Source organism: Chaetodon trifascialis, chromosome 7 (assembly GCF_039877785.1).
Source record: "Chaetodon trifascialis isolate fChaTrf1 chromosome 7, fChaTrf1.hap1, whole genome shotgun sequence".
NCBI classification, from domain to species: domain Eukaryota; kingdom Metazoa; phylum Chordata; class Actinopteri; order Chaetodontiformes; family Chaetodontidae; genus Chaetodon; species Chaetodon trifascialis.
The window spans coordinates 21,757,485-21,780,649 of NC_092062.1; the positions used below are offsets into that span (position 1 = coordinate 21,757,485).

The 23,165-nt window shown below is 43.6% G+C and overlaps 2 protein-coding genes across 3 annotated transcripts; one reads left to right on the forward strand and one right to left on the reverse strand.

Annotated features, from left to right (window-relative positions):
- Positions 1 to 714: 714 nt before the first annotated feature.
- Positions 715 to 6,275, reverse strand: znf526 (zinc finger protein 526). Of its 2 annotated transcripts, XM_070967487.1 has the most exons (8): positions 6,063 to 6,275; positions 5,072 to 5,521; positions 4,718 to 4,887; positions 4,188 to 4,283; positions 3,256 to 4,070; positions 3,025 to 3,160; positions 1,312 to 2,934; positions 715 to 1,044 (listed from the first exon to the last, which is right to left on the reverse strand). In XM_070967487.1, the coding sequence occupies exons 2-8, from the start codon at positions 5,367 to 5,369 to the stop codon at positions 886 to 888; spliced, it is 3,297 nt and encodes a 1,098-aa protein (XP_070823588.1). In that variant the 5' UTR covers positions 5,370 to 5,521; positions 6,063 to 6,275; the 3' UTR covers positions 715 to 885. The 2 variants fall into 2 exon arrangements, with proteins under 2 accessions (XP_070823588.1, XP_070823590.1); XM_070967489.1 differs by lacking the exon at positions 6,063 to 6,275 and having other exon boundaries at positions 3,256 to 4,052; positions 5,072 to 5,496.
- Positions 6,276 to 6,700: 425 nt separating this feature from the next.
- gsk3ab (glycogen synthase kinase 3 alpha b) lies at positions 6,701 to 22,276 on the forward strand. The gene is made up of 11 exons (XM_070966342.1): positions 6,701 to 6,775; positions 6,881 to 7,066; positions 12,690 to 12,877; positions 13,167 to 13,250; positions 14,253 to 14,363; positions 16,611 to 16,741; positions 17,037 to 17,241; positions 17,658 to 17,753; positions 18,677 to 18,863; positions 18,997 to 19,074; positions 19,378 to 22,276. The coding sequence occupies exons 2-11, from the start codon at positions 6,892 to 6,894 to the stop codon at positions 19,443 to 19,445; spliced, it is 1,323 nt and encodes a 440-aa protein (XP_070822443.1). The 5' UTR covers positions 6,701 to 6,775; positions 6,881 to 6,891; the 3' UTR covers positions 19,446 to 22,276.
- Positions 22,277 to 23,165: the final 889 nt, after the last annotated feature.

A 23,165-nucleotide genomic window follows, 5' to 3' on the forward strand; every position in this document is an offset into this window, starting at 1 on the left:
TGAGAGATGCTGCTCCACACCTGTACAGTTCCTCCATTGTAGTCTTCCCTTGACTGGTCTCTCACCTCAGCAAGGACCTGCGGTGCAGTTATTTTTATTGCTCATTTCAGAGGACAAACACAATGTGGACCTTTATATTCTTTCAACAGTAATAAGCCGTATGTTTTTAGACAACCCTGTATGCCTCTCTGTCCCTCGCTAAGTTTGATTCTATAGCCTCAACACTTGTACATCTCCTTCCTCCAACTCTTTCCTTCCTTCCCTCCTTCCTCCCTTTGTCACTTTATTGCTCTCTCCAGACCTCCTTTTTGGACAGGCGGAGAGAAAACTGGGGGAAGTGAGGGGAGGGTAATGAATCATAGAGAGCTGGTAGGATCTAATACTGGTTGTGTCTTTGTGCAAGACTTGGTTGTGTTGTAAATAATTACTGTAGAGTCAGTAGACTCATTATATTATTGATAAGGAAAAATCTGTCATTGAACATAAGTTGACTTTTAAGACACCCATTACCGGAAGTAAAACACATGAAACGGAAAAAACAATAATAAATATGGCTATAAATGTTTGTGTTATGCTCCTTGTTTTGCTGTTCCAGTATACAAGAGAGGAATTTCTATGAATAATTTAAGTTTGTATCTGTATCTTTCAGTATGCAAATAAAAATAGGTGTTCAATTCAAGTGATTTCATCACTGGCGATGTGAAAGATGTTTTTGAAAAAACATTTATTGATTTCATCTATTTACAACAGAATACTTCAACAGCACAAACAATCCTTAGAAACAGAAGAAAACATCCATTTCATATGAATGATAGATTAGATGTGAGCTCATCAATTTGGCGACAGCAGAGTAAAGTCTGTTTTTTTGCCAACTTAAATAAGTCCTCAGAGGAGCTGCAGTCCATCCACAGCGAGGTTGCTCTCCAACGCCGTGTGATAGATCTCCAAGGCCTGTTCCAGAGGCAGCGCTTCGCCCTCACTGGTGGCAATGATGGCTATGGTCTCCCCGAACTCATTGCACATGATTGTAGGAGTGCCCTGTGCCTAAGAGGAGGGAGCAGAATTCAGAATGAATTCAATGAACAGCAGAGTGGGTACAAACTTACAGGGACTGATTAAACGTCATCCTCTTATACCATTTAAAATCAACATTTTAATGTAATTTCTATCTAAATCCTATTTATTCTGCCTTGAATGATTAACAAAATAAGACTGAAACCTCGTCCCCGTGACCACCTGCTCATGTCAGCATCGTGCATTGCTTTTAACGGCAGTGTTTAGACATGAGGTGACTCGGAGATGCATTCTGACCTGCTGAAGATCTGAGGCTTCAATCTGGATGAGCTGAGGCTGCCCGTTAGCTAGTTCCACTGCCGAAGCATCCACCACTGCCACAGCAGACCCGGACTCCAAGGCAGCTTGGGCGGCAGCCTCTTCATCGAGCCTCTGCTGCCTGGCATGAGTCTTTTTGTGGTTCCTCAGGTTGGAGAAGGTCTTGAAGGCTTTGCCACACTGCGGACACACATGCGGCCGTTCGCCCGTGTGTGTTCGCCGGTGTTCAGCCAGGTGCATACTCTGGATGAAACCCTTTCCGCACACCTCACAGCGAAATGGCCGTTCACCCGAGTGCGTGCGCAGGTGCTCTCTCAGGTGTGTGTTCTGACGGAAGCGCTTGCCGCACACTTGGCAAGGAAAGGGTCGCTCACCAGTGTGGACTCTCTGGTGGAGTGCAACTCCAGAGGAAGACACAAACAGCTTGCCACAAACAGGACACTGGTGGGCTTTGGGCCGCTTCCCCGAGGTGCACCGGGGCCGTCCGGGGCCTAAGGCGACATGGCTCAGTCTGTGAAGTCGCAGATTTGCAGGGGAATTGAGCTTCTTCCCACAAATGCTGCAATCTAGACCCCCTCGCACAAGACTGGTTGAATTCTCTGATTCTGTCTCGACTGCGGTTGAGGTGGATGGCTCTGAGGTCAGATCTTTGCCCATCTCTGCATGGTTGTCTTTCTCTTTGCGGACATCCATCCCCGGACCAGCCTGCACCAGAGTGGGGTGCTGCTCCAGACAGTGTCTCTCTCGTTGCCTCTTGGTCAGGAAGCCAGCATCACAGTGAGGACAGGGGAAAGGGGCCGGGGCCCCTGGGTGTTGAGTGTAACGATGTGCTGCTAGCTTGGTGGGCCAGCGAAAGGTTGCAGGGCAGTCCGGGCAGCACAGCGCTGCAGCATTAGAGTGCATCAGGCTGTGCTGACGGAGGTTGGAGGACTGTGAGAATGAGCGGTGGCAGACATCACAGCGGTATGGTCGCACTCCAGAGTGGATGAGATTGTGCCTCATCATGTTGGCTAAAGATGAGAAAGTTTTGCCGCAGTCAGAGCACTGGAAGGGCCGCTCACCGGTGTGAGTGCGGATGTGGTTGCGCACGTGGATATGCTTCTTGAAAGACTTCCCACAGTGGCCACAAACAAATCTGCGCTCAGTGACATGTGACTTGCGTCTATGGTGGACCAGCTGCAGCTGGGAGGGAAAAGTCTTAGAGCATGAACGACAAGAAAAGGACCCTTTATCTGCTGATGCAGCTGAAGCCGCTTCTGCTGGATCGGCGGAGCCAGACATGACTTCTGCACCAGTGTCACCTAGGGGAGCAGGGTTCGTAGCTAAGCCAGACTTGGTGGCGTTCTCCACCAGGTCACTGCTGTTGCCTTCGAGTGGGGCAGACACTTCCATGTTGCTGTCCTCCCCCTGCCCCTTCTCTTCCCCTCCTTCTACTTTGTTCTCAGAACTTTGTATTGGTTCTTCTCCCATTTTTTCCATCTCCTCATCTGTGAGAGGGGGCAGCAGCTTGCTTTTCACATCATCCATGTGGGAATTCTTCTTCTCTCTTGCTCTCTGTAGGATGGCAAGAGTGGAGAGAGATGCTCTTCTTGGAGCTGAGACCTAGAGAAGAAAACAGTGATGTCAAATGTAACGTCATACTAACTTGAGGTCGTGAACACAGCTGGGAGGTGGACATGCTTATGTCACTACCATGGAGACGGGGACGGGTGTGCCAGATGAATCGCGGTTGAGGTGGGTTCTGCGGTGGTAGAGGTACTTGGTCATGTTGGTGAAGGTTTTGTTGCAGAATTGACACTTGTGAAGGGGGTCTGCAGTGTGGGACTTCCTGCGAGACACCAAAAGAAAAGGATGAAATACAATGAATAGTGCATATCTGCGGTTTCTGTTATCTTGGCTACCGTGGTGTCACCAAGCTTTTACCTGTGCATGACAAGAGTCATCTCAGTGGTGAAGCCATTGCCACAGTCCACGCACAGGTACCTGGCTACGCCTGAGTGTGTGCGCATGTGTGTCTGCAGCGATGTTTCCTTCTTGAACACCTTGCCACACTCTGGACATTCGTGCGTGCCCTGCTCGTGCACTCGTTTGTGAGCAGCCAGCCGGTTGATGGAGGTGAAGGTGCGGTTGCAGAGCTCACACTGTTGGGGCTGGGACCAGACTGCTGCCTTCTTCTCTGCTACTCTAATCCTGATGTCCTCCACCTTCTCTGTGGTCTCCTCCCGCCCCCGCACCTCCTCGAGGCCACTCATGACACCGGGCTCGCCACTCTCTTTGTCCTGACCCAGGAAGTGCTCTCCCTGGTGCTGGAGGAAGTCTTCTGGGGTGTGGAAGAGAAGGGAGCATTCTGAGCACTCATAGGGGTGGATGACCACCACCTCTGTTGGCTGCTGCTGCTGCTGCTGCTGCTGCTGGGTGTCATCCTGGACACTTGGGGCCAACCTTAACTCCAGTCTCTGGACACCGTTCTCCAAGACCCCCAGCTTTGTCAAAGAGCCTCGGCCCCCCGCAGGCAACAGGGGGGGCAGCTTGGAGCGGCGCTGACTGGGAATGCTGGAGTTGTCTGCCAGAGCTTGAGCTGTGAGAATCTGCAGGTGCATGGTGGCAGAACCGGCGGTGGGCATCACTGGAGGCAGCAGGGAGGAATGGGAGGGTGCAGCAAGTTTGGAGACAGGCTGACGTTTCTTCTGTTGTTGTTGTTGTTGTTGTTGTTGTTGCCGCTGCTGCTGGGCAAGTACCTGGAACATACACACAGAAATGTAGAGAAAAGAGCTTTCAAAGAGAGAAAACCTTAAAACCTTCATCTAGCTGTCAAATGTATTCCTCGGTTGTGAGTTGTTTACAATCCCAAGTACCTGCGCCAAGATCTCTCCAGCCTGCTGCTCACTGAGCACGTAGTTCTGCATGTTGTTCAGTGGAGTGACGGTGCCATCGGGCTGTAGCACATACTCCTGTTGCAAAGGACAAAAGTAAATAAAAAGAAAAACGAACAAATAAAACAGGGGTTTATCTTCAGTTAATGCAGTGCTCCATAATTTAAGCATAGTTTGACAATTACCCTTTCATTTGCACGCAAAGACTTAAAATAAGAATGACAATGCAGAATATAGCCCACACTAATTAATACTGTAGCTCAGTATACATGTCATAAAATACATGTATTGTGCAAAACCATGTTACTGGTGCAACTACACCTACCACATTTGATCACACAAAATAAGAGCTACTGTCTTAAGAAGTCTGCATCAGTCGACTTCTTAAACTTCTAGAATCGTAACAATAACAGAGAGACTACCTTAGTACTCATACAGTAAAAGGTGGATGGATTATACCTTTCAGATTAGAACAAAAACGTTATTAGTCTGTCGAGTGTTCGGCCCCTTACAATGGTCTCTGTGTTACTGTGTGTGCTGCTCCTGCTGTGGGTCCGCCGGTGCTCGAGCCAGGTCTCAGGTGAGTCAAACAGAGCCAGGCAGTCAAGACACTGGTACTGGACAGGTCCCGACACCTGAGCCTCCGAGCCTGCATCCTCCGTCTCCAGAACCTCACACAGCTCTGTGGGACAGTCACACACACACACAGAGTGTTGTTTCTTCCTCTGACTAATAGGCAAATGAAAAACAAAACCCTCAGAGACAGTAATGAATTTAAGATAGTATGCAGTCCAAATTGTAATCTTTGCTTCCCTACATTATTAATATCTCAACACACTCCAGTGTTTCACAATCAAATCTCTCACCTTGCTGCTCCACCTCCATCCCCGCCTCTCTCATGTGCATTTCCTGGTGTTGCAGCAGTTCCTCCGGGTTCATGAGGAGGGTCCCACACTCCAAACACTGGTACTGCTGGGTCTGCCCCATCTCTGGGACGCCCTGGATGGTCATGGCCTCCCCTACCTCCCCTTCTCCCTCCTGGCCGGTGTGGATCTGCTGATGGATCAGCACTTCCTCCAGGGTGTTGAAGAGCTGATGGCACTCACTGCACATGTACTGGTGCTCCAGGTACACACCTTCCGCCTCCTCCTGCTGCTCGGCCATGCTGGTGCTCTGTGTTTGTGTGTCGTCTTATGAAGGCTGCAAGTGTATCATGAAAGGGAATGTCCGATGGTGAGTGATGACAGGAAACTTCTCTGCGGTGTCCAGTGAATAAAGACTACTTTGTCGTCAAGGGGGGCAGTATGAGAGCACACCTGTGGTAAAAAAAAAAAAAAAAAATGAAAGTGACAACATGTACCACTGAGCAGTGTCAATATTTAAATAAGCAGTTGTGTAGTAGCCATCAAGCGATTAATATATGGTGGTCAGGCTTCAATTAACACAGCACAAACAGCGATACATGTGTCATTAACTTCCACAATACAAAGATCCATTAATAGAAAGACCCAGCTGTTTTCACCCAGACACTGAGAAAAAATCTCACTAACAAACATCGCAATATTCAGCCGTTAGCCAAGCGAAGGCCCCGTGTTGCTAACAATGCGACCACCACTCAGTACTGTCTTTGGTCAGTGCCCGGTTTTCCTCACAAATGTGATTAATATCTTTGTTTACAGTGTGTGATGGCATATGGAGAGCTGTTGGCGGCGCTCCCTCCGATACTGCAGACCTGTTTCTCGGCACCGCGGTTTCCTGATAGCGGCTCCCCGGTTCGTCGGGCGGTCCGTCAGGCGGCGCTACCCACTTTTCCCCGCAGCTCTCCGGCTACGACGGCGGGCCCTTCTTTCTCCTTACCTCTCATTTACTCTCGTTGGACAATCCCTCGTGTGGTCATCACTCTTAGTTCAGTCAAGCATATGTCCTATGTTAGTCCCTGGTCACCGTCTGTGGCATGGGAGTCTAAAATGTGAACAGTGTCCGTGGGAAATTACATTTCGAAGCATGTAGTGAAACGTTTGCCCGCTGATCGCCTTCATTCTTGTGATACGAAACCCCGCCCAATGCGGTAGCTTGAACATTTTAGGATTTGTGATTGGACAGAGCGACTGTCAGTCGTAAACTCTGCTTCACTGTCGGGCATTGTAGTTTTTTGTTGACCGCAAATTGTATTTCCTGGTAACTTTTATTTTCTAATCTTCTTTGAAGGTAATTAATTTTAAGTTATCTACTTCGTGTGATTTGCTGGATGTCTGACTTTTACAGAATAATACACCATTACTCTGTTCGTTTTAAAAACGCAATGCCGACCCATTCAGTACTGTGTTGGCCAAATGTCCAAAACGCAAACTTCAAAGTGGCACCGAGTAAACAGTTCAATCGTGGCTTTCTTCGTAAATGAGAAGTCAGATTTTCGTTAGTGGAGCGGTGTGGCCTCCAAGCTCCCAATAACTCATTTTCCCAGTAATCCTTGCGAGCTTTACGTCGTTGTGCGTCAACTCCCCAGTCCCCCCACCATCACCGTTCTACAGAGGAAGAAAGGGGGAGACGGGCAACCTATACAGAACGCCGTAAGTGTAGTTTATTTTTGTATGAAATATTAAAACACTTACATATATAGCTTAAGTCTGTGTCTGTCTGGCTGGTAATAACGTTCAACCTTGCCCCGGGTTTAGTTCACACAAATATGAGCGGCAGCGGGCGGCCCAGGACCAGCTCATTCGCTGAGCCTCCCGGAGCTCCCGGATCCGCTGCAGCCGTTGCCGGATCAGCAGTAGCCGGTGGAAGCTCGACAGGAAAAACTGGGGCTTCACAAGCCAGTGGAAGCAGTTCGACGAGCTTTGGGAATTTGAAACTGCCTAGTAAGTATTGTTTTGTATTTCTAGCACAAGCCCAACTTATATGTTATTTAAAAAGGCTCAGGTTGTGCGTTATTTTTAAAGAAATGTACCGGAGTGTATTTAATGTCGATCATTGTCGCGGAGCTAACCTTAGCCAGCAAGCTGTTAGCAGGTTAGCTAACTTAAGTTAGCTGTCCAGCTAACGCTAGCTGTGTTTTTCATTAAGGAACCGCTGCGATCAAGGGCTTTTATCGCATAGCTAGCATTATCGTTAGCTGCTGGTGGCAAGCTTGGAACTAAGCCGTTGATATTTCGACGATAAATCACGTTAACATTACTTAATGATTATTATTGCATTGTAACCCAAGAATAGAGTTGGTGTTAGCCGACGTTCAAATATATTTGTCATTAATATCAAATGTGGAAGCTAGCTAGCTTGCTAACGTTTGTAAGGAGTAGGTTGAAATTATATAGTCTAAGTTTTTTTAGGCGTCGTCCTCGGTCTAGTCTGAGTTTTTGCCAAACCAGAGTTACGTTAGTATACGTCGTGTGGTAGCCTGAAGAAATGGGAATTATTTTCAGTGAAAATATTAACATGAATTCTGTGTCCCGGCGGCTGATTAACCAGTATATTGTAATATATGTGTACATATAAGCATCGTTGTATCGGCTGAAACAGCTCATCCACTACAGTCCAAACCCATTACAGGTCATCTTTCACCAGGAGTGAAAATTCTTGCTTAGTGAAGTGGAAACAGTTTGGCAAACATGTATTTTGCGTATTGCCTGTGCAGCTGTGTCAGTACCCCTCAGGTGGCAGACAAGTCCTGAATTAGACTGCATTTCAGTATACCTTAGCCATCATCTCCTTAAATAGGTTGTCTACTTTTATACTAGTCGTTAAACATGCTCACTTGCTTTAACATTTTGATGCCTGTACTGGAACACCTGGTTTGCCAACAGCAAAGTCCCACCATTTGGTTTAGTTGGTGTGATGACAAGAACTTGCAGAATACTCAGTCATGTCATGGAGTCATGTAGCTGTGCGGCGGTAGCAGGTGGCTGAAGATCTGTATAGGTGGACAAAAGGTATGCCGAAGGACAGAATTAGAGAGTTAAAAGAAGAAAAACAATCATAGCTCATGTGTTAAACAGCATTTTCAAAACAGGAAAGAAAAACTTGAGTTATTTGGGCTCTGACAGAAAGTAATACAAAGTTTATTTATTACAACAGGCAAAATGGTTAACAAGAAAAATGAATAAGGCTCAAATCAGGCTGCTGTGTTTTAAGCATTTGCTGAACTTAATACATACAGTTACAATTAATGCATACTGAGTCCTCATCAAGTGATTCAACTCAGTGACATCCATTGCTTTTGAATGTAAGATCACATTTTCCCCTGTTCAGTTTTCAGAATGTGTCAGTCTTGGTCATTAGGATCTGTGAAAGCATTGTTTTTGTGTCAGAGGTCCCTGGACCTGCAGAAACCCAAACAAAGGTGGTGTTTTATATCCTACATTGATACAAAGCTGGCTATATCTGAAAACATCCCTACATTTTGGGCAGACTAACCTTACTATTTTCACACCCAAAGCTAAGTTCACTGGAGTGGATAAATCTGAAAAGCCCAGGCTCATTTTTTAACGTTCATGGGGAAAACTGAGCTTGAAGCAGGATTATGTCTGCCCGTTCAGAAGCGGTCAGATGCTGTCAAGTAGTCATTTAGATGGGCCACTTTCTGCTGCCTCTACTGTCTCATTCTGATTCTGCAAGTTCTGCCAATCACACAATACTGATGTATTTACTCTTTACTCAATTTACTATTGTTATACAACTTGGCAGCATATAATAGTGATTTGATCAGTGGTTTTATTGCAGCAGTGAAGGAATAACTGTTTTACTAACAGGTCGTATTAACAACCCATGATTGAATCACTACTTTTAATTCATTCAGTTGCTTGACAGCAGAAAAAAATGTTAATTGGAACAACTAAATGGTGTGCTTCATTAATACTGAAGATTACTGTAAGTCCTCATTTAGATTAGGAGGTGACAGAGACCAGCTGAGACTGACCAAAAGAGGGGTAAAAAGAAAATATATAGTCATTTTGGCTCCTCAAAGCCTTTATGGATGTGGCAGTTACGGATATCGAGTGACTAGAACTGACCTAACAAACATCAGTCACAAAATCAATCTTGTGTCTTTTTATCATTTGACATTATTTGATACCACTGGTAGCAATACCAAAACAAAACATTTTTCAAACACCATATTTTAAAGAATATAAATTTTCCTCCTAAAAAGCCCGGTGTCATTTAAAAAGGTAAAGTTTCTCAAATGTTCTATGTAGTCTAAACATGAGTAGTTTAAACTACGTTCACAGTACAGTCGTAACTTTGTCTAAATATAATTTAGTTTGAGTTCAACCAGAGATGGTCTGATCGAATAATCAATAAAGAAGAGTACTGAGCAGGCATTTTCACCCAGCTTTTATTACTTATTATTCAGCTCTATTCATCCCTGTTTTACATGTTCACACACGAGAAATCATGTTAAAATCACTGGTTTTACCTGGTTTCAGATACCCACATTATTTTTAAAGTTGGCCTAATTTCTTTAAATAATAAGATGCGCCTTTCTGCTACTAGTTATGCACTTAAAAATTATTATGGTATTTTATTGGGATCTGTGAATTATTAAATGTTGTTACATGCTGTTCCATCCTTTAAAATTGCAGTTGTTTCTTTCCTGCCTTCAGGTCTTGGACAAACACATATGTATCATTAGCAGCCTAGGAAATGGTGAAGCAAAGCGAGATGCACTGCTACTGATCTAGTGGTGCTAGCCTTTAGCGGATTGGGTATCAGCAAGACATGACCAATACAGATTAACTGCATTTACATTATCAACATCATCAGACTTACTGTTGGCCTTTGACTCAGTATTTAGTGCCAATGCAATCATCGCAAGCCCTGGCCCACTAACCTTACAAAAAGTGAAAGTTTCACACATTGTGTGATTATAGATACAAATTTCCAAAGAGTTTAGGAGAAATATAGGAGAGCACCATATTGGATCAGCACTTGACATTGATGGATACCCTGAGTTGAGGTATTGGAATTGGTAGAGAGAAAAGTCGGATCTGCGCATTGCACCATCTTGAGTCTGTGGCATTAAAAAAAGAACATAAACTTATGTAGTTTCCTGATCAGCAAATGTAAGAACCATTGATAGTTGCTTTCATAATGCATATTATGTGATCCTGATTTGTGTATGGTCAATTGAAGCTTCATCCTGTGTGGAGGCAGCAATACTTAGGAGTGATTTATCCAAGCCACACCCAGTGTAAATCCATCATTATAGAATATCAGGCAAGGTGCTGCTGTAATTCCTATAGACCGCTAATGCTTCTTGTAGTTTATCATGCAATTGCTGATCATTTTCTCAAGTTAAGTGTTGCTAAGTTTTACACTTAAAAACAAGCCTCAGGCTATAATTGCTGATTTGTGTGGGTGTGATAAAAGCCACTCTGCACATCCCTTTTCTCTTACTCATCAGGCTTTCATTGACGTATCAGAAACCAAAGCTGTTCCCTGACAGCTGGGCAGAGTGCTCATTTTTGCATTCATTATTCAAGGGACTATCATGCCACAGCTGCTCCATATTTAATGTGCTCCCCTCTGACTTGTTTAAAAAGAGTGGGAAAGTGATGCTAAAAGGAAACACAGAGGACCAGTGTATTGTGTAGCTTGAACACAGGAATGTGGAGGAACCACACAAGGACTGATCTCAAAAGATGAAAATTTTTCTGCTGACCTGGAGGTAAAGATCAGATCTAGGCCAATCATGTGGATATGCTATCAGCTGCTGTTTACTGCTAAGCTTAAAAAAGTGTTCCCTGGAGAAATGGGAAAAGTATACACGGTTGTCATTTGTCATCAAAAATCAACTGGAGATGGTAATCTGATTTGTAATTTTTCAATCATTGGTCAAAACAAATGTATTCATACAGACAGAAATAGCAGGCGATTAAGCCGAATCAACTGTCTTGGTTTTTCATCAGTTAATGGCAGAGACCAAAATGTTTTATTGTCTGACTCCATTTTGAGACTCGGAGACCTACTAGAGATCAGGAGGGGTCCTGTTGAGACAGGCGAAGTGAGCAAGCCCAGGAAATGGTAGCACTTCTGGGTGTGCTACTGTCCACGCAATTTCATCACAGGCTCTGACAAGCCTTTTGGCAATGGGCCTCTTCTCTGCTGTTCTTACCCTCTCACTGTCATTGCTTCTGGTGCTGATTTGTCAAATCAGTCTTGGCCCAACACGTGCACGGGCCTAAAACACAGAGCAGCTACTTGACCCTAACGAGAGCTGTCAGTTACTGGTAGATGGTGATCATCTCACTTTGCCTCTTTTCCACAAGGTCAAATATGAGCCTGATGGTTACTGGCAGCCTGACTGTACTCCTTCCTTCCTGTAAAACTCTTTATAATATAAGTGTTAGTGCCCTCACTTGTCCTCTTAGCTGGACATAATGTGATCTGGGTGTAGTAGCCATTGTACTATAGTCCTGTTTCTAAGGCCACTTCATCAGCAAAGCATCTTTGTTGTAAATTTTACCAAGTGTACTGTACTTAAAAGTTCTGGAGGTAGGGAAAATATCAAATGAGGGTTTGTTTGAAGGTTTCGATCACAGCGTAACAAGTGATTGTTATCTACAAGTTACATCTCCACCTGGACTTGATGTCCTGTTCCCACTGACACGATGTTGCTCTATATAACACGCTTCGGCGAGGTCAAAAGCTTATTTCGATCTGAAGTTTGGCAGACTTGTCTACATTTGACTCGCATCGCACTGTACCTAAACATCTGTATCCCTGCGCACTGAAACTTTCCATACAGCACAGTAACCTGTCGCAAATAATTAAAGTATGTGTACCTGCATTTTAGCTCAAAAAGTAAGCATAATAGTAAATATACACAGGACTGTAGCCTGGGTCACTTATAACACACTATTCAAAATGGATATATGTTGTATGGACTTCAGACAACAGAACATCTGTAACATGAGGAAATCATCAAAACTATACCAAATACAGCTATGTGCTTAACTGGCTCTTACACAGGGATGACATGGATTCATTCCAGGGGTATGTCTACTGGGTTTAACTGGGTTAAACATGGGTTGAGCTGCCCTGCTCTAGGCACTTCAACAACAACTGTAGATGCAGTAGACCTGCATCATGTGCGTGTCTCCAGTATGAAAGGAGTTTACGTCTGGTTTCACCCAGGGGAGCAGCAAGAAAGTGTTGTGGGAAGTATCAGGAGCTCATTAGCTAGTGCAGCGTGTCTGGGGAGGCACCACATAGGTCACAACCATTTAGAGAAGGAGTGAGTGCTCATTGATGTTTAATGTCTCTCTCTTTTAGGGACACTGGTTTAAAAGCTGAACTGGAGGGGGCTATGTCACTGTTGACACTGAAATAAAAGGATGTTTTAATGCTTGCTAAGATTTCATTACAGTATGTTTGTATGTTTAAATTATTTGAACATTTGATATGTAACATTGGTGTTGAGTCTTGACAAGGAGAAGTTCATTTCAGGATCTCTCTGACAAGGTGTGTTTGTGCTCTCATCCACAGGAGACAGTAGCAAAGTGACGACGGTGGTCGCCACACCCGGCCAGGGCCCTGATCGCCCACAGGAAGTGTCTTACACAGACATAAAGGTTATAGGAAATGGCTCCTTTGGAGTGGTCTACCAGGCTCGTCTCATCGACAGCCAGGAGATGGTGGCAATTAAGAAAGTTCTCCAAGACAAGAGGTTTAAGGTATGCTTAGACAGTCTTACTCGGTCAGATAATTACAGTGAAGCAAAAAGCTTTAAATAGGAACTTAACATCTACAAAGAAGCTTGTGGTGGCCTTTGGTAGAAGCAAATGACTTGATGTGTTTTTTTTTTTTTTTTTTAAAGCATTGCTCTTTCACTCTGTGGATTAGAACATGCTGTTCTTCAGTAATTGTCCTAACTTGTGCCAATTTGCAATGCAATTCATGTTTTTGCAGAGCTCACAATGCATTTCATTCCATTTCCCTTCCTTTTTGCTTTCTCCATTGCAGAATAGAGAGCTGCAAATTATGAGGAAATTGGACCACTGCAACATTGTGAGGCTACGTTATTTCTTCTACTCCAGTGGAGAGAAGGTGTGTATGCACTGACGTGATGTTTTATGTTGAAGGAATCAAGTTTCTAGATGGTGCGCTCTCCCTCCACACCCACCATTTAATGGTGCATGCATGAACGATGATTCACTGACGTGTTTTAGACAAGTTGATGTTGGTCTTTATGGTACATTAATTTCACACTCATTACATTACGTTTTAAGGGTCCTGGCACTTAAGCTGAATTGCTCAGATAATTATAGAGGTTTTGCTTTTGCTCTGAATGTGTCTGCATCTGAGAAAACGAGAGCTATATCAGCCAAACTTATCAGATAGGTTCAGCATCACTCACAACTCAAGTTGTGAGTAAGTAAACTCATAACCTCTGAACTGTATGCTATAGAAACAAAATTATTGTGTCCTTGGATTCCTCACATCAAGATGTGGTTTTACATGTAAGCCATGTTCAATGGCACACACTGCATTTTATGCCAAATGTAGCACTGCATACATAGCACAGTATTCCCATGGGAATAGAATCTGCACACAAGTATTGTGTTATAACTCAGCTGCAGTGAAGAGTAAAAATTAATGTCTCATATTTTGTAATGAAAGACTTTATAGTTTATGAAGTAAGTGTTAGATTGGAGTCAATGAGTCTGAATGTCCTCCCCTGTATTTGAGTCAAACATTGTTTACACTCCATTGTATTTTAGCTCTATTTACTCTCACAGGTTAATCAATTGTGTTTACTCCTGTATTTAGTTGTCGTTTACAGCAAATATTCAGTAATGACAATAAATGTAAAAGGCTTAAGATAAATTTTTAATTTCTGTCATTGTTCTAAAAGATTTCTTAAATCATATAGCATAGCATACAATCACAATAATTCGGTTTTGTTTACTTACTCACCATGTATACTCCAACATATTAGATTAGATTGGTTTGTTTATACGTACTCGTAACATCGGATTTAAGCTATTTATATTTTACTTGCCACCTCTAATTAAACAGTCCTTTTTCCTTTTTTCCCCTCCTTTCCAGAAAGATGAGGTGTATTTGAATCTGGTGCTGGACTTTGTCCCTGAGACAGTGTACAGGGTGGCTCGGCACTTCAACAAGGCCAAGACCACCATCCCCATCATCTATGTTAAGGTGGGTAGACCCAACGCACGTGCGCGCGCACACACACACACACACACACACACACACACACACACACACACACACACAAACACACACAGATCTGGGTGTGCTCCTGGGTCTTTTTCCCAAACTGCTTGCAGTATGCCACCATAGGCATAAAAAAGTTCATTCAAGTCAGTTTTTCACATATGACATTCATACCTCTTTTTCTTATGTATTGTAAATGAAAATTGCTGTTTTAATCTTATAAGAAAAGAAACTGTGTGGTCTTTCTGGCTGCAAACAAACGTGTGTTCACAATGCTCACAGAGGTCATGTTTTCACCCCTGTCTGTTTATGTCAAAAATGCCATGAATGGAAATTCAGTTGATGTGTTACGATGCCGCATTCGTTTGTTTTTGGGAAGCCCTGACTTACCGAACGCCAAACAACGTTGCTTGCACGCGCTGTTTTGTAGAAACGGTACAGAAGATAAGCAAATCCAGTTTGATCTGTTAGAAAGGCTGCTACTTTACAAGGTGTGAGATCTGTGCTCTCGGTGTGCTTGAGGTTTGAAGTGTACTGCTGTAAACTCTTATCCGGAAAAGATGAGATGATTTGTACTTTTGCGATTTTTAGTCACTGGTTTCCATGCTAGGCCATTGTGTCGAATGATAAAAGGGATGAGATTTGCATATTTCATCCCAGTCTCTTGAACTGAGTTTTGTCTCTTGTTGAGCACTTTTTAAAGAAACTCAGTGGAAACTGATAGTTGCTCAGTAATTGCATGTGGATGTAATAAACAGCCAAGTGTTTTCCTGTTTGTTTTTCACAGACAGCTCACTGTTTAAGGATTATGAAAGCAGAAAGGGAAAGATGGTCCCATGGGAATAAATCTGTTTGCAATACACTTGGTTCCCTGTCTAAAAGGGTGCTCATTTTACAGCGTGTGTATGTGTGTGTGTGTTTGTACGTGCGTGTGTACAGCGTCTGTAGCAGCTGAGAGGACATTATAGCTGTCTCATGGCCCATTTCCCTACCTCAGCCTGCTGCTCCCCTGCGGCTTTGCGATGCATGCTGATCTCTCTCTCACACACAATCTTTCTCTCTCCTCTGTCATCCCTCCATCCTCCAGCGACACACTTCTATCACAGCACACAGCATCTTCCTCCCTGTCCCCTGGATCTCATGTTTTATGTTATGTCTCTCATCATTTCCCTCCTCCTCACCCCTCTCCTCCCCCCCCCCCCCCCTTTTACCCATCATCTCTCAGTCATCTTGTTCATAATCATTTTGTAATCTGTGGCCAGCCTGCTGTCACTTCATCATGGGGGCAATAGTGATGATAATGGTGTTGATGACAGCGATTTGTCATATTAAGATGCTTACTGTTTGCATTGCACAGGCACATTAAATGGGTGCAGACTTAACTGTGTGAGCAATGACATTATTGACCCAGGATGTGCATACAGGGGTTGGATTAGGATAATTTTTCACCCATATGTCTGTTTAGTTGTAGAAACACACCAATGCAGGCTGCATCAGGCACCACACAGCTGCTTCTGGTGTACCCAAAAACAAAATTAGGGCACATGTAGAAGTGACTTACACATAATTAAAATCTGTACAGACATGCATGTGCTTCTGTGCTCGGAATGTAATTCTTAAATGTAATTTACAGGTTTAAAATATTTTCTCTTGCTGCTGTTGTCATTTATGTTAGTTACAAAATGTTTTTGTACCTGACTGCAGGCTATCATGTGATTCTGTTCAGTCCCTTTTTGTGGAGTGACAGGCAGCACCATCAGACCCGTAGCAACCCTTTCATCATTGCTAGCTACAGTAGGAAGCTCGTTGTCTCATAATGAGCAAATGTCGATTTTTAGCAAGAACATGAATGAACTCGCATTAATTTAGTAGTTCTTTACTGCTGGGAAGCACTGAAAAAATGTGATAATCTAAGCTATGTTGTCCCCAGTAGTTTTCCATCACACTGTCAGACTTCAGCTGGTATGATCATGAAACAGGTATTAAAATGCATTCTTTGCTTACCTTGTGGAAACCCTGATTGGAGGTAGGGCACCGCCCATGAGTCATGAATCACCTGACCAAACATGAGAAGAGGGAAAAGACATGACGACAGTGAACTTGGATGTCCTCAAATGCTGTTTTGCTTTGCCTCTTGCAAGTCTGTTGCTTCTTGGATTATGTGTATGTTTGTGTCTCAGTTGTTAAACACTGTTGGGCATCATGTCGACCGTCTCTGTCCCCCCTCAGGTGTACATGTACCAGCTGTTCCGCAGTCTGGCTTATATCCATTCCCAGGGCGTGTGTCACAGAGACATCAAGCCCCAGAACCTCCTGGTGGACCCAGAGACGGCCATCCTCAAACTCTGTGACTTTGGCAGGTTAGTACCAGAGGCTGCCTCAGGGCGTTTCTGTCTGTCTTCATCATTCTTTCCATAGTTGTGACTGTCTGCGTCTCAGCGTGCATGTTTAGTTGGCTGTCTGTGTCTGTAGCCATCTCGTCCTCAGTCTTGACTTTCCCGGTTGATCTGTCATATGTCTTCTTACCTCTTTGTCTTGGTGGCTTACTTGCTGTTTTGTGACAACAAACACACTGAGAAATGAAGTTTCACATTGACTGGCATGCACCTCCTAAACTGTCTTTTTCTGCTTCATCTCGCCTCTACCATGTTCCAGTGCAAAGCAGCTAGTTCGGGGGGAGCCAAATGTGTCCTATATCTGCTCGCGGTACTATCGTGCCCCGGAGCTCATCTTTGGTGCCACCGACTACACGTCCAACATTGACATCTGGTCAGCCGGCTGTGTGCTGGCTGAGCTGCTGCTGGGCCAGCCCATCTTCCCTGGGGACAGTGGTGTGGACCAGCTAGTAGAGATCATCAAGGTACAGCGGGGGGACTGCAAACAGTGGCCGAAAGCCAAATGATGGCAGGCTGCAAGATGAAAAGAGACATGGTGTAAAGTTTAGAATTGAAAGTACTGTCAGTTCAGGCTTTGGCTGTCAAGAAGCTGCTGTGAGTTTGTAAGAACTAAGGAAAAAGAAAGTTTATGCTGCATACATATGCTACCTCACCAGTCGATGTGTGTGTACACATGGATTTCAATATGGTATCTAAGTACAGGTTTTGTTAAATGGAGAGCAGTACACTCAGAAGGACAATGCAGGCTATACACTTCATACAACAAAGGATACTTGTGTTGTCGTCTACACTGACAATCCCTCCTCCACACTTTGTGTGCAGGCATGCAGGACCTATCATTAATATGAATGAATTTTAACTTTTCATCATTGTTTGTCAGGTCCTGGGGACACCAACAAGGGAGCAGATCCGGGAGATGAACCCAAACTACACAGAGTTCAAATTCCCACAGATCAAGGCGCACCCTTGGACAAAGGTATGTTCCCACTACTGCAGAATATTAATCCTGGATAACATTTACCTGAAGAGCAGTGTATAGTTTTAGTGTTTACATTTCCCTGAAAGATTTCTTTGCCTTTATGAGATAAGGAAATGCCAGAGGAAATGACATTACATCCACATGTACAGCACTTCAACTTGTGTGTTTTCATTTTAGACAGTAGTCGACACTTGATTGGAACCTAACAATTCTGTTTTTTCTGAAGAGTAAAAGTGCTTTCAGACAGAGAGGGGCTGTTTCTGTCCCCGGCAATGTCAGTTTTCAATATTTGGAATCAGTTGCAGCTCTGCCACCCTGGCTTCCAACTAACGGCTGTACCTGCCTGTAGGCTACACTGAAGGCTACTGCCATCTGCTTGGTGTAAGCTCACCAAACAGCTAAATTGAGTGAGTTGAAGCTTTGAAATAGTGGAAATCGGGAACTATATGACACAATTAATATAGCAAGTTTTTTTGCTAACTAGTATCATAAACAACCCAACCAGATAATCAGGCTTTGAAGCTGAAGTTGTCTCTTATTTCTTTATTGATTTGTCTGTTCATCTCTGCTGGTGAGGAGGTTTATAATTTAGGGAGCTCAGATACCGTAAAATCAGCTCTCATCATTTTCCTCAGTGTAGTTTCTGTTGCTGACATGGTCACACAGCAAACTGTGGCAGCAAGTTGTAAAAGTTGCACTGTTGTCCCTCTATTTGCTGCTGCCATCGTGTTAAAATCTTTCCCCCAAAAATGGACGGGGCTGCAACTTATCGCAGAAATATCATGATGTCATTTTAGGTCCATGTCACCCACCCCTAGCCAGAGAGCACCTTCAGTCTTGGATTTACACAAACCCTAATTCCTCTCCAGAGTACGTTAATACAGAACCCTAAATCTTCCGAATTTCTTTCCTCCTGTCAGGTGTTTAAGCCTCGTACCCCACCAGAGGCCATCGCCCTCTGCTCTCGACTGCTGGAATACACGCCGGTGACCAGGCTGTCTCCCCTGGAGGCATGTGCACACGCCTTCTTCGATGAGCTGCGCCAGCCCAACACTCGCCTGCCCAGCGGACGAGAACTGCCGCTCCTCTTCAACTTCAGTCCCGTTGGTCAGTTTGTTTTTCCCCCTGTCATGACCTTCCCTTAGATGCTCATGGTTGGTTGTGATGTTATTGCACCTTAACTGTTTTATGTGTAATCAAACCTCTGTTTAACAATTTGCCTTTTCTCCTGCTCTCTCAGAGCTGTCTATCCAGCCCCAGTTGAACTCCACACTCATTCCTCCTCACGCTCGTGCACAGACATCGCCTGCCTCACATGGTATGTATTACAACATATGTTCCCTTTTTGATGCTTTCTTTTTCATTGAGAGGCCGTACTGAGGGATGCATATTTAACTCTATATCCTTGGAGCAACACTTTGTTTAGATCATCCAATGATACTCAACTATCAGTACATTATAACCACACTAAATACCAAATACTAAATGTTACTTTAAGGACATACTTTTACTTTTAGATGCTTTACAGTCCCTTCATTGATATATCTGCACTGAATTGTCTAACAAAAAGTGAGTTCTTTCTGTAAGATGACCTTTGTGCGCTCCCTCTCTCCCCCTGCAGAGGGCAGTGTGTCAGACAGTTCCGCCCAGCCCAGCTCAGCACCTGGATCCATCAACAACAGCACCTGAGCATCCATCCCTCTGTCATCCTTTCTTTTTATCTTCCCCATTTTCCTTTTCTCTCCCCTGCTCTTCTCCCTCTCAACCTTCCTCCCGGCTCCAAACCCCTAAGACATAAAAGAAATAACTACACACACCCACAGAAACACTCAGCATTGCTATTTTCCCTGAATTTTAACCATTTCCAATAGAAAGCGATTTCTTTGGCTCCTATCTTCAGGAGGGTGTTGTTTTAAAGACATTTTAGTAGCCGTGCTTGAGCTTGATATAAGCTGCAGTTCTAAGTCCATGGTGGCCCTTCTCTGGCCTGCTAGAATAAAGAAACTTTACATTGGTTGGGTAGGATGTTTGGGAGATGAGATGGAGAGGGGGGTTGTACATGTTATATTGAGTTTCTGTATTATAATCTACAGTTGACTTTTATCCCTTTTTATGTTCATTTTATTTGCATTTGCTAATTTTATGTGTGGCCGTGGTGCCATCGAAAGGAGTCCTGATTGGCTGTAGAGTTGAGAAAGAGGGCCATGTGTACGGCCGGACTAATATTGACAATCATCCTTAGTAAGGTCAAAAATGGCATGTACTGTACAGTGTTTGATCATACAACCCACTGTATACATTAGTGGCTTGTGTTACTTTCTACCCTGAACTCTACTCGAGTATTGTCAGTTCACTCAGCCCAATGTGAACAAAGCTGAGGGTTTTTTAAAATCTCCTAGTCTGATACCAGACAGAACATATTGGCTAATGTTGTCCATGTGGTTTTAGATGAGAGGTGGTTTTAAATTTTATTACAAAGGGGGGCACCACAGCCTGTCTTTACAGTTTCTTTTTGACTATTTGCTCCTCAACTGCCTTTTATGTGAATGAGAGGGAGCTTTATACGAGCAGAGTGCACATCTTCAGTTTCTTCAGTATAAGCTCATGTTTTCTTCGGTTAAGCTGGAAACCAAGTGTTTCACGTTAATTCTCAAGTGAATATTGCACATCTTCAGAGGGAGGAGAGGGAAAACAAAGGGGCCAGTTATGTGTACTGTCCAGCTGTTAACATAACTTTACACACAAGGAGCCATCGGTGATGGGCTCCAGCTGCATCTGATACAGAAGCCTCAATGTCTCTCATAAACACAGTTGCCCAGCACTGTGGGGTAAATGGTCACCTCATTAATTGTCACTTTACGGTGTTAATTTTCATATCAGCTTGATAATGTTTAAGAATGCAGAGGGCACAGAGAGGCTACTGGCCGCTTCCACTGCTCACCAGGCTCCTCATCGTCCTTTCAGCTCGTACTCACAGTTGTGCAGGGGTAAGACTGAACACATTTGGTTTGGTTTGAGAGAGACTGTCGATCCCTCTTTGCCCCTCGCCTAACAGCCTGCCTGTGGCGCTCATACCATGTTCTTCTTGTCCTGTGATGGTGGCAGGAACTGATTTTAATGATTTACGACAGTTGACTGTCGGCATGGTCTAGTTTTCTTTCCTCCATCGCTCAAAAGCGCATGCTCAGCCCGTGATGACCACACTATATTGCTTCCACTAATCTCAGTAATAATCTGACCAGAAATGATGCTCAAACCCCTGAAACCGAACAGCTTTTGGAGCCTTCCCTTCCATTCCTTTTTGTCCTCATCCCTCTGCCTTCTGCTTCCCTCTTTCCTCCTTTTTTCACTGCTAAACTGTAAATATCAAGTACCTTTTATTTTATTTTGTTATTTTTGTTATTATTGTTATTATATTGTTGTTCTTGTAATTTTTTTTTCTCTAGTAGACCGGTGCAGCAGCGGCCGGACTGTTTATCCTCAGTCGCAGTTTGTAAATACGATTTCATTTCAGTCCCTTTTCAGGAGGGGAAAAACAGAACAAAATGTTTCATTTTTATTCTCTCTCCCTCCATTTCTCTCTTCACTACTTTCTCTTTCCCCCATAAATGTTGTCATACATGTTTTATTTATTGTATTGTGTTTTTTTGGCAGGGAATGGGGGATCTTTTCTTTTCCACTGGGGTGGTAAAATTGAGGGATTATAGTTTTCTCTTTTTTTTTCCCTCTTCCAAATTTAAGTCCAGCAATTTCACATGCGAAGTGAAGTTGCATCCAAGACGCTGTACTCAAATCCAGACATCGGTGTGTGTTCTCCACTCTGTGGTCTTGTATGTATGCAGGTGCACATGCTCGCCAACAGGTGGAACTCCAGTTTTCCATTTAACTTCAATGTGAAGGGAATGTTACAAGCTTCTGGATCTACGGGGTTGTGGTGTTGGGAGGGAGTTACGGATCACTCTGTGTGTGTGTGTGTGTGTGTGTGTGTGTGTATGTGTCTGAGTGTGTGTGTACACTCGTGCGCGCGTGTGTGTGGAGGAAAGGGGAAATAATGAATTTGTCCATTGACATGTATCATCTCCTGTGTCTGACCGTTTCCTGTTTTTGCTGACTGTGTGTCGTCTGAGTGTAACAGGTTCGACCTGTTAGTACAGTGTGTCTGCTCCACAGATACTTGATTAGTTTCTTGAGCACAGCTGCAGGGAATGTATGTGTGTCTGTATGTGTGCTGGCAGACCATGGACATTTTTCTCAGTACTCCTGACTCTTCCCTAAATGAAGAGCTGACTCAATGTGCTATTTTAATGTTTTGTTTTTTTTTCCATCCTTCAATCTGTCACATTTAGTTTTTAATTTGCTGTTACCCTGCTCTTTTATCACCCTTGTCTGAGGGTAAAATGTGACGGTTGGAAACAGAACGGTTGGATAAAGGAGATGATGAAGAGAGGGATGGAGGGAGAGAGACAGTTTTTGTTTGTTGGTATAAATAATTAAACTCATTAATAAAGTGATGAAACTGTTCCTGTCTCACATTCATGATTGAGTTTTATCTGAATAATTGATCCATTTTTACATGATCAGAGTGAGGATATACAGCATGTTTATTTATTACTTGCTTGTCCTGTGTGACATCAGTAATATGAAGTAAAACAGTGCTACTTGAAGTCCTGTGCAACACAAAGCTGGATGACCAATTAGGTAAAGTGAATAACTGTCCCACAGCTGCAGGTCTGACCTAATTTAACTGGGAATTTGCATGGGACGATGCACTAAAAAAACAATATTAACTGATAGGAAAGGGGGCTTAAGTGGGGCTTTGCAGCCTGATCTGGAGGACTTGTCTTCAATAGGGGCCCCTACATCAAAATCTTATTTTACGTTCATTGTTTCCATTGTGTGGTTTTATGTAGCACCTTCCTGGATGAATGTGTTCAGATAAATGACCACATGGCATTTCTGCGCTCAAGTATCGTGATCAGGTATCACCAAGATGGAATTTCAGGGACAATAATGATAATAACCTCATTATCTGTTCGTTGTGGCTGTTGATACATGGTAACCAACAATGTCACTGTTGCAACTGCAAAAATGTAAAGAGGATGGAGTTCACTAGGGGCAAAGCAGCTGCCTTTTGCCCCAGGGCCTCCAAACCGGTTCATCTGGATACCAGTACAAAGTAAGAAAGTCTAAATATTCAAGGGCTGTTCTTAGTGTACTTTTTTCTTCACTGCAATTATTTGACTTGCTCTAGTTGCTTTCAGGTTATGAGTTTGAAAACCTTTAAGGGTCTTTTAAACTATAATGGTAAATGAAACTACACAGAAAAACCAGACCAATTTTAATTAGTTCCATCTCAACCAGATATGGCCTAAAAATTCTGTTAATATGCATTGGTAATCATAATAAAAT

Coding starts and splice junctions, on each gene's coding strand:
- znf526 (XM_070967487.1), bottom strand. CDS start 5,369: ATGGCCGAGCAGCAGGAGGAGGCGGAAGGTGTGTACCTGGAGCACCAG. Junction 4,888..5,071: donor GATGGAGGTGGAGCAGCAAG/GTGAGAGATTTG, acceptor ACTGTCCCACAG/AGCTGTGTGAGGTTCTGGAG. Junction 3,161..3,255: donor ATGACTCTTGTCATGCACAG/GTAAAAGCTTGG, acceptor GGTGTCTCGCAG/GAAGTCCCACACTGCAGACC.
- gsk3ab (XM_070966342.1), top strand. CDS start 6,892: ATGAGCGGCAGCGGGCGGCCCAGGACCAGCTCATTCGCTGAGCCTCCC. Junction 17,242..17,657: donor AGCTAGTAGAGATCATCAAG/GTACAGCGGGGG, acceptor ATTGTTTGTCAG/GTCCTGGGGACACCAACAAG. Junction 18,864..18,996: donor CTTCAACTTCAGTCCCGTTG/GTCAGTTTGTTT, acceptor CTGCTCTCTCAG/AGCTGTCTATCCAGCCCCAG.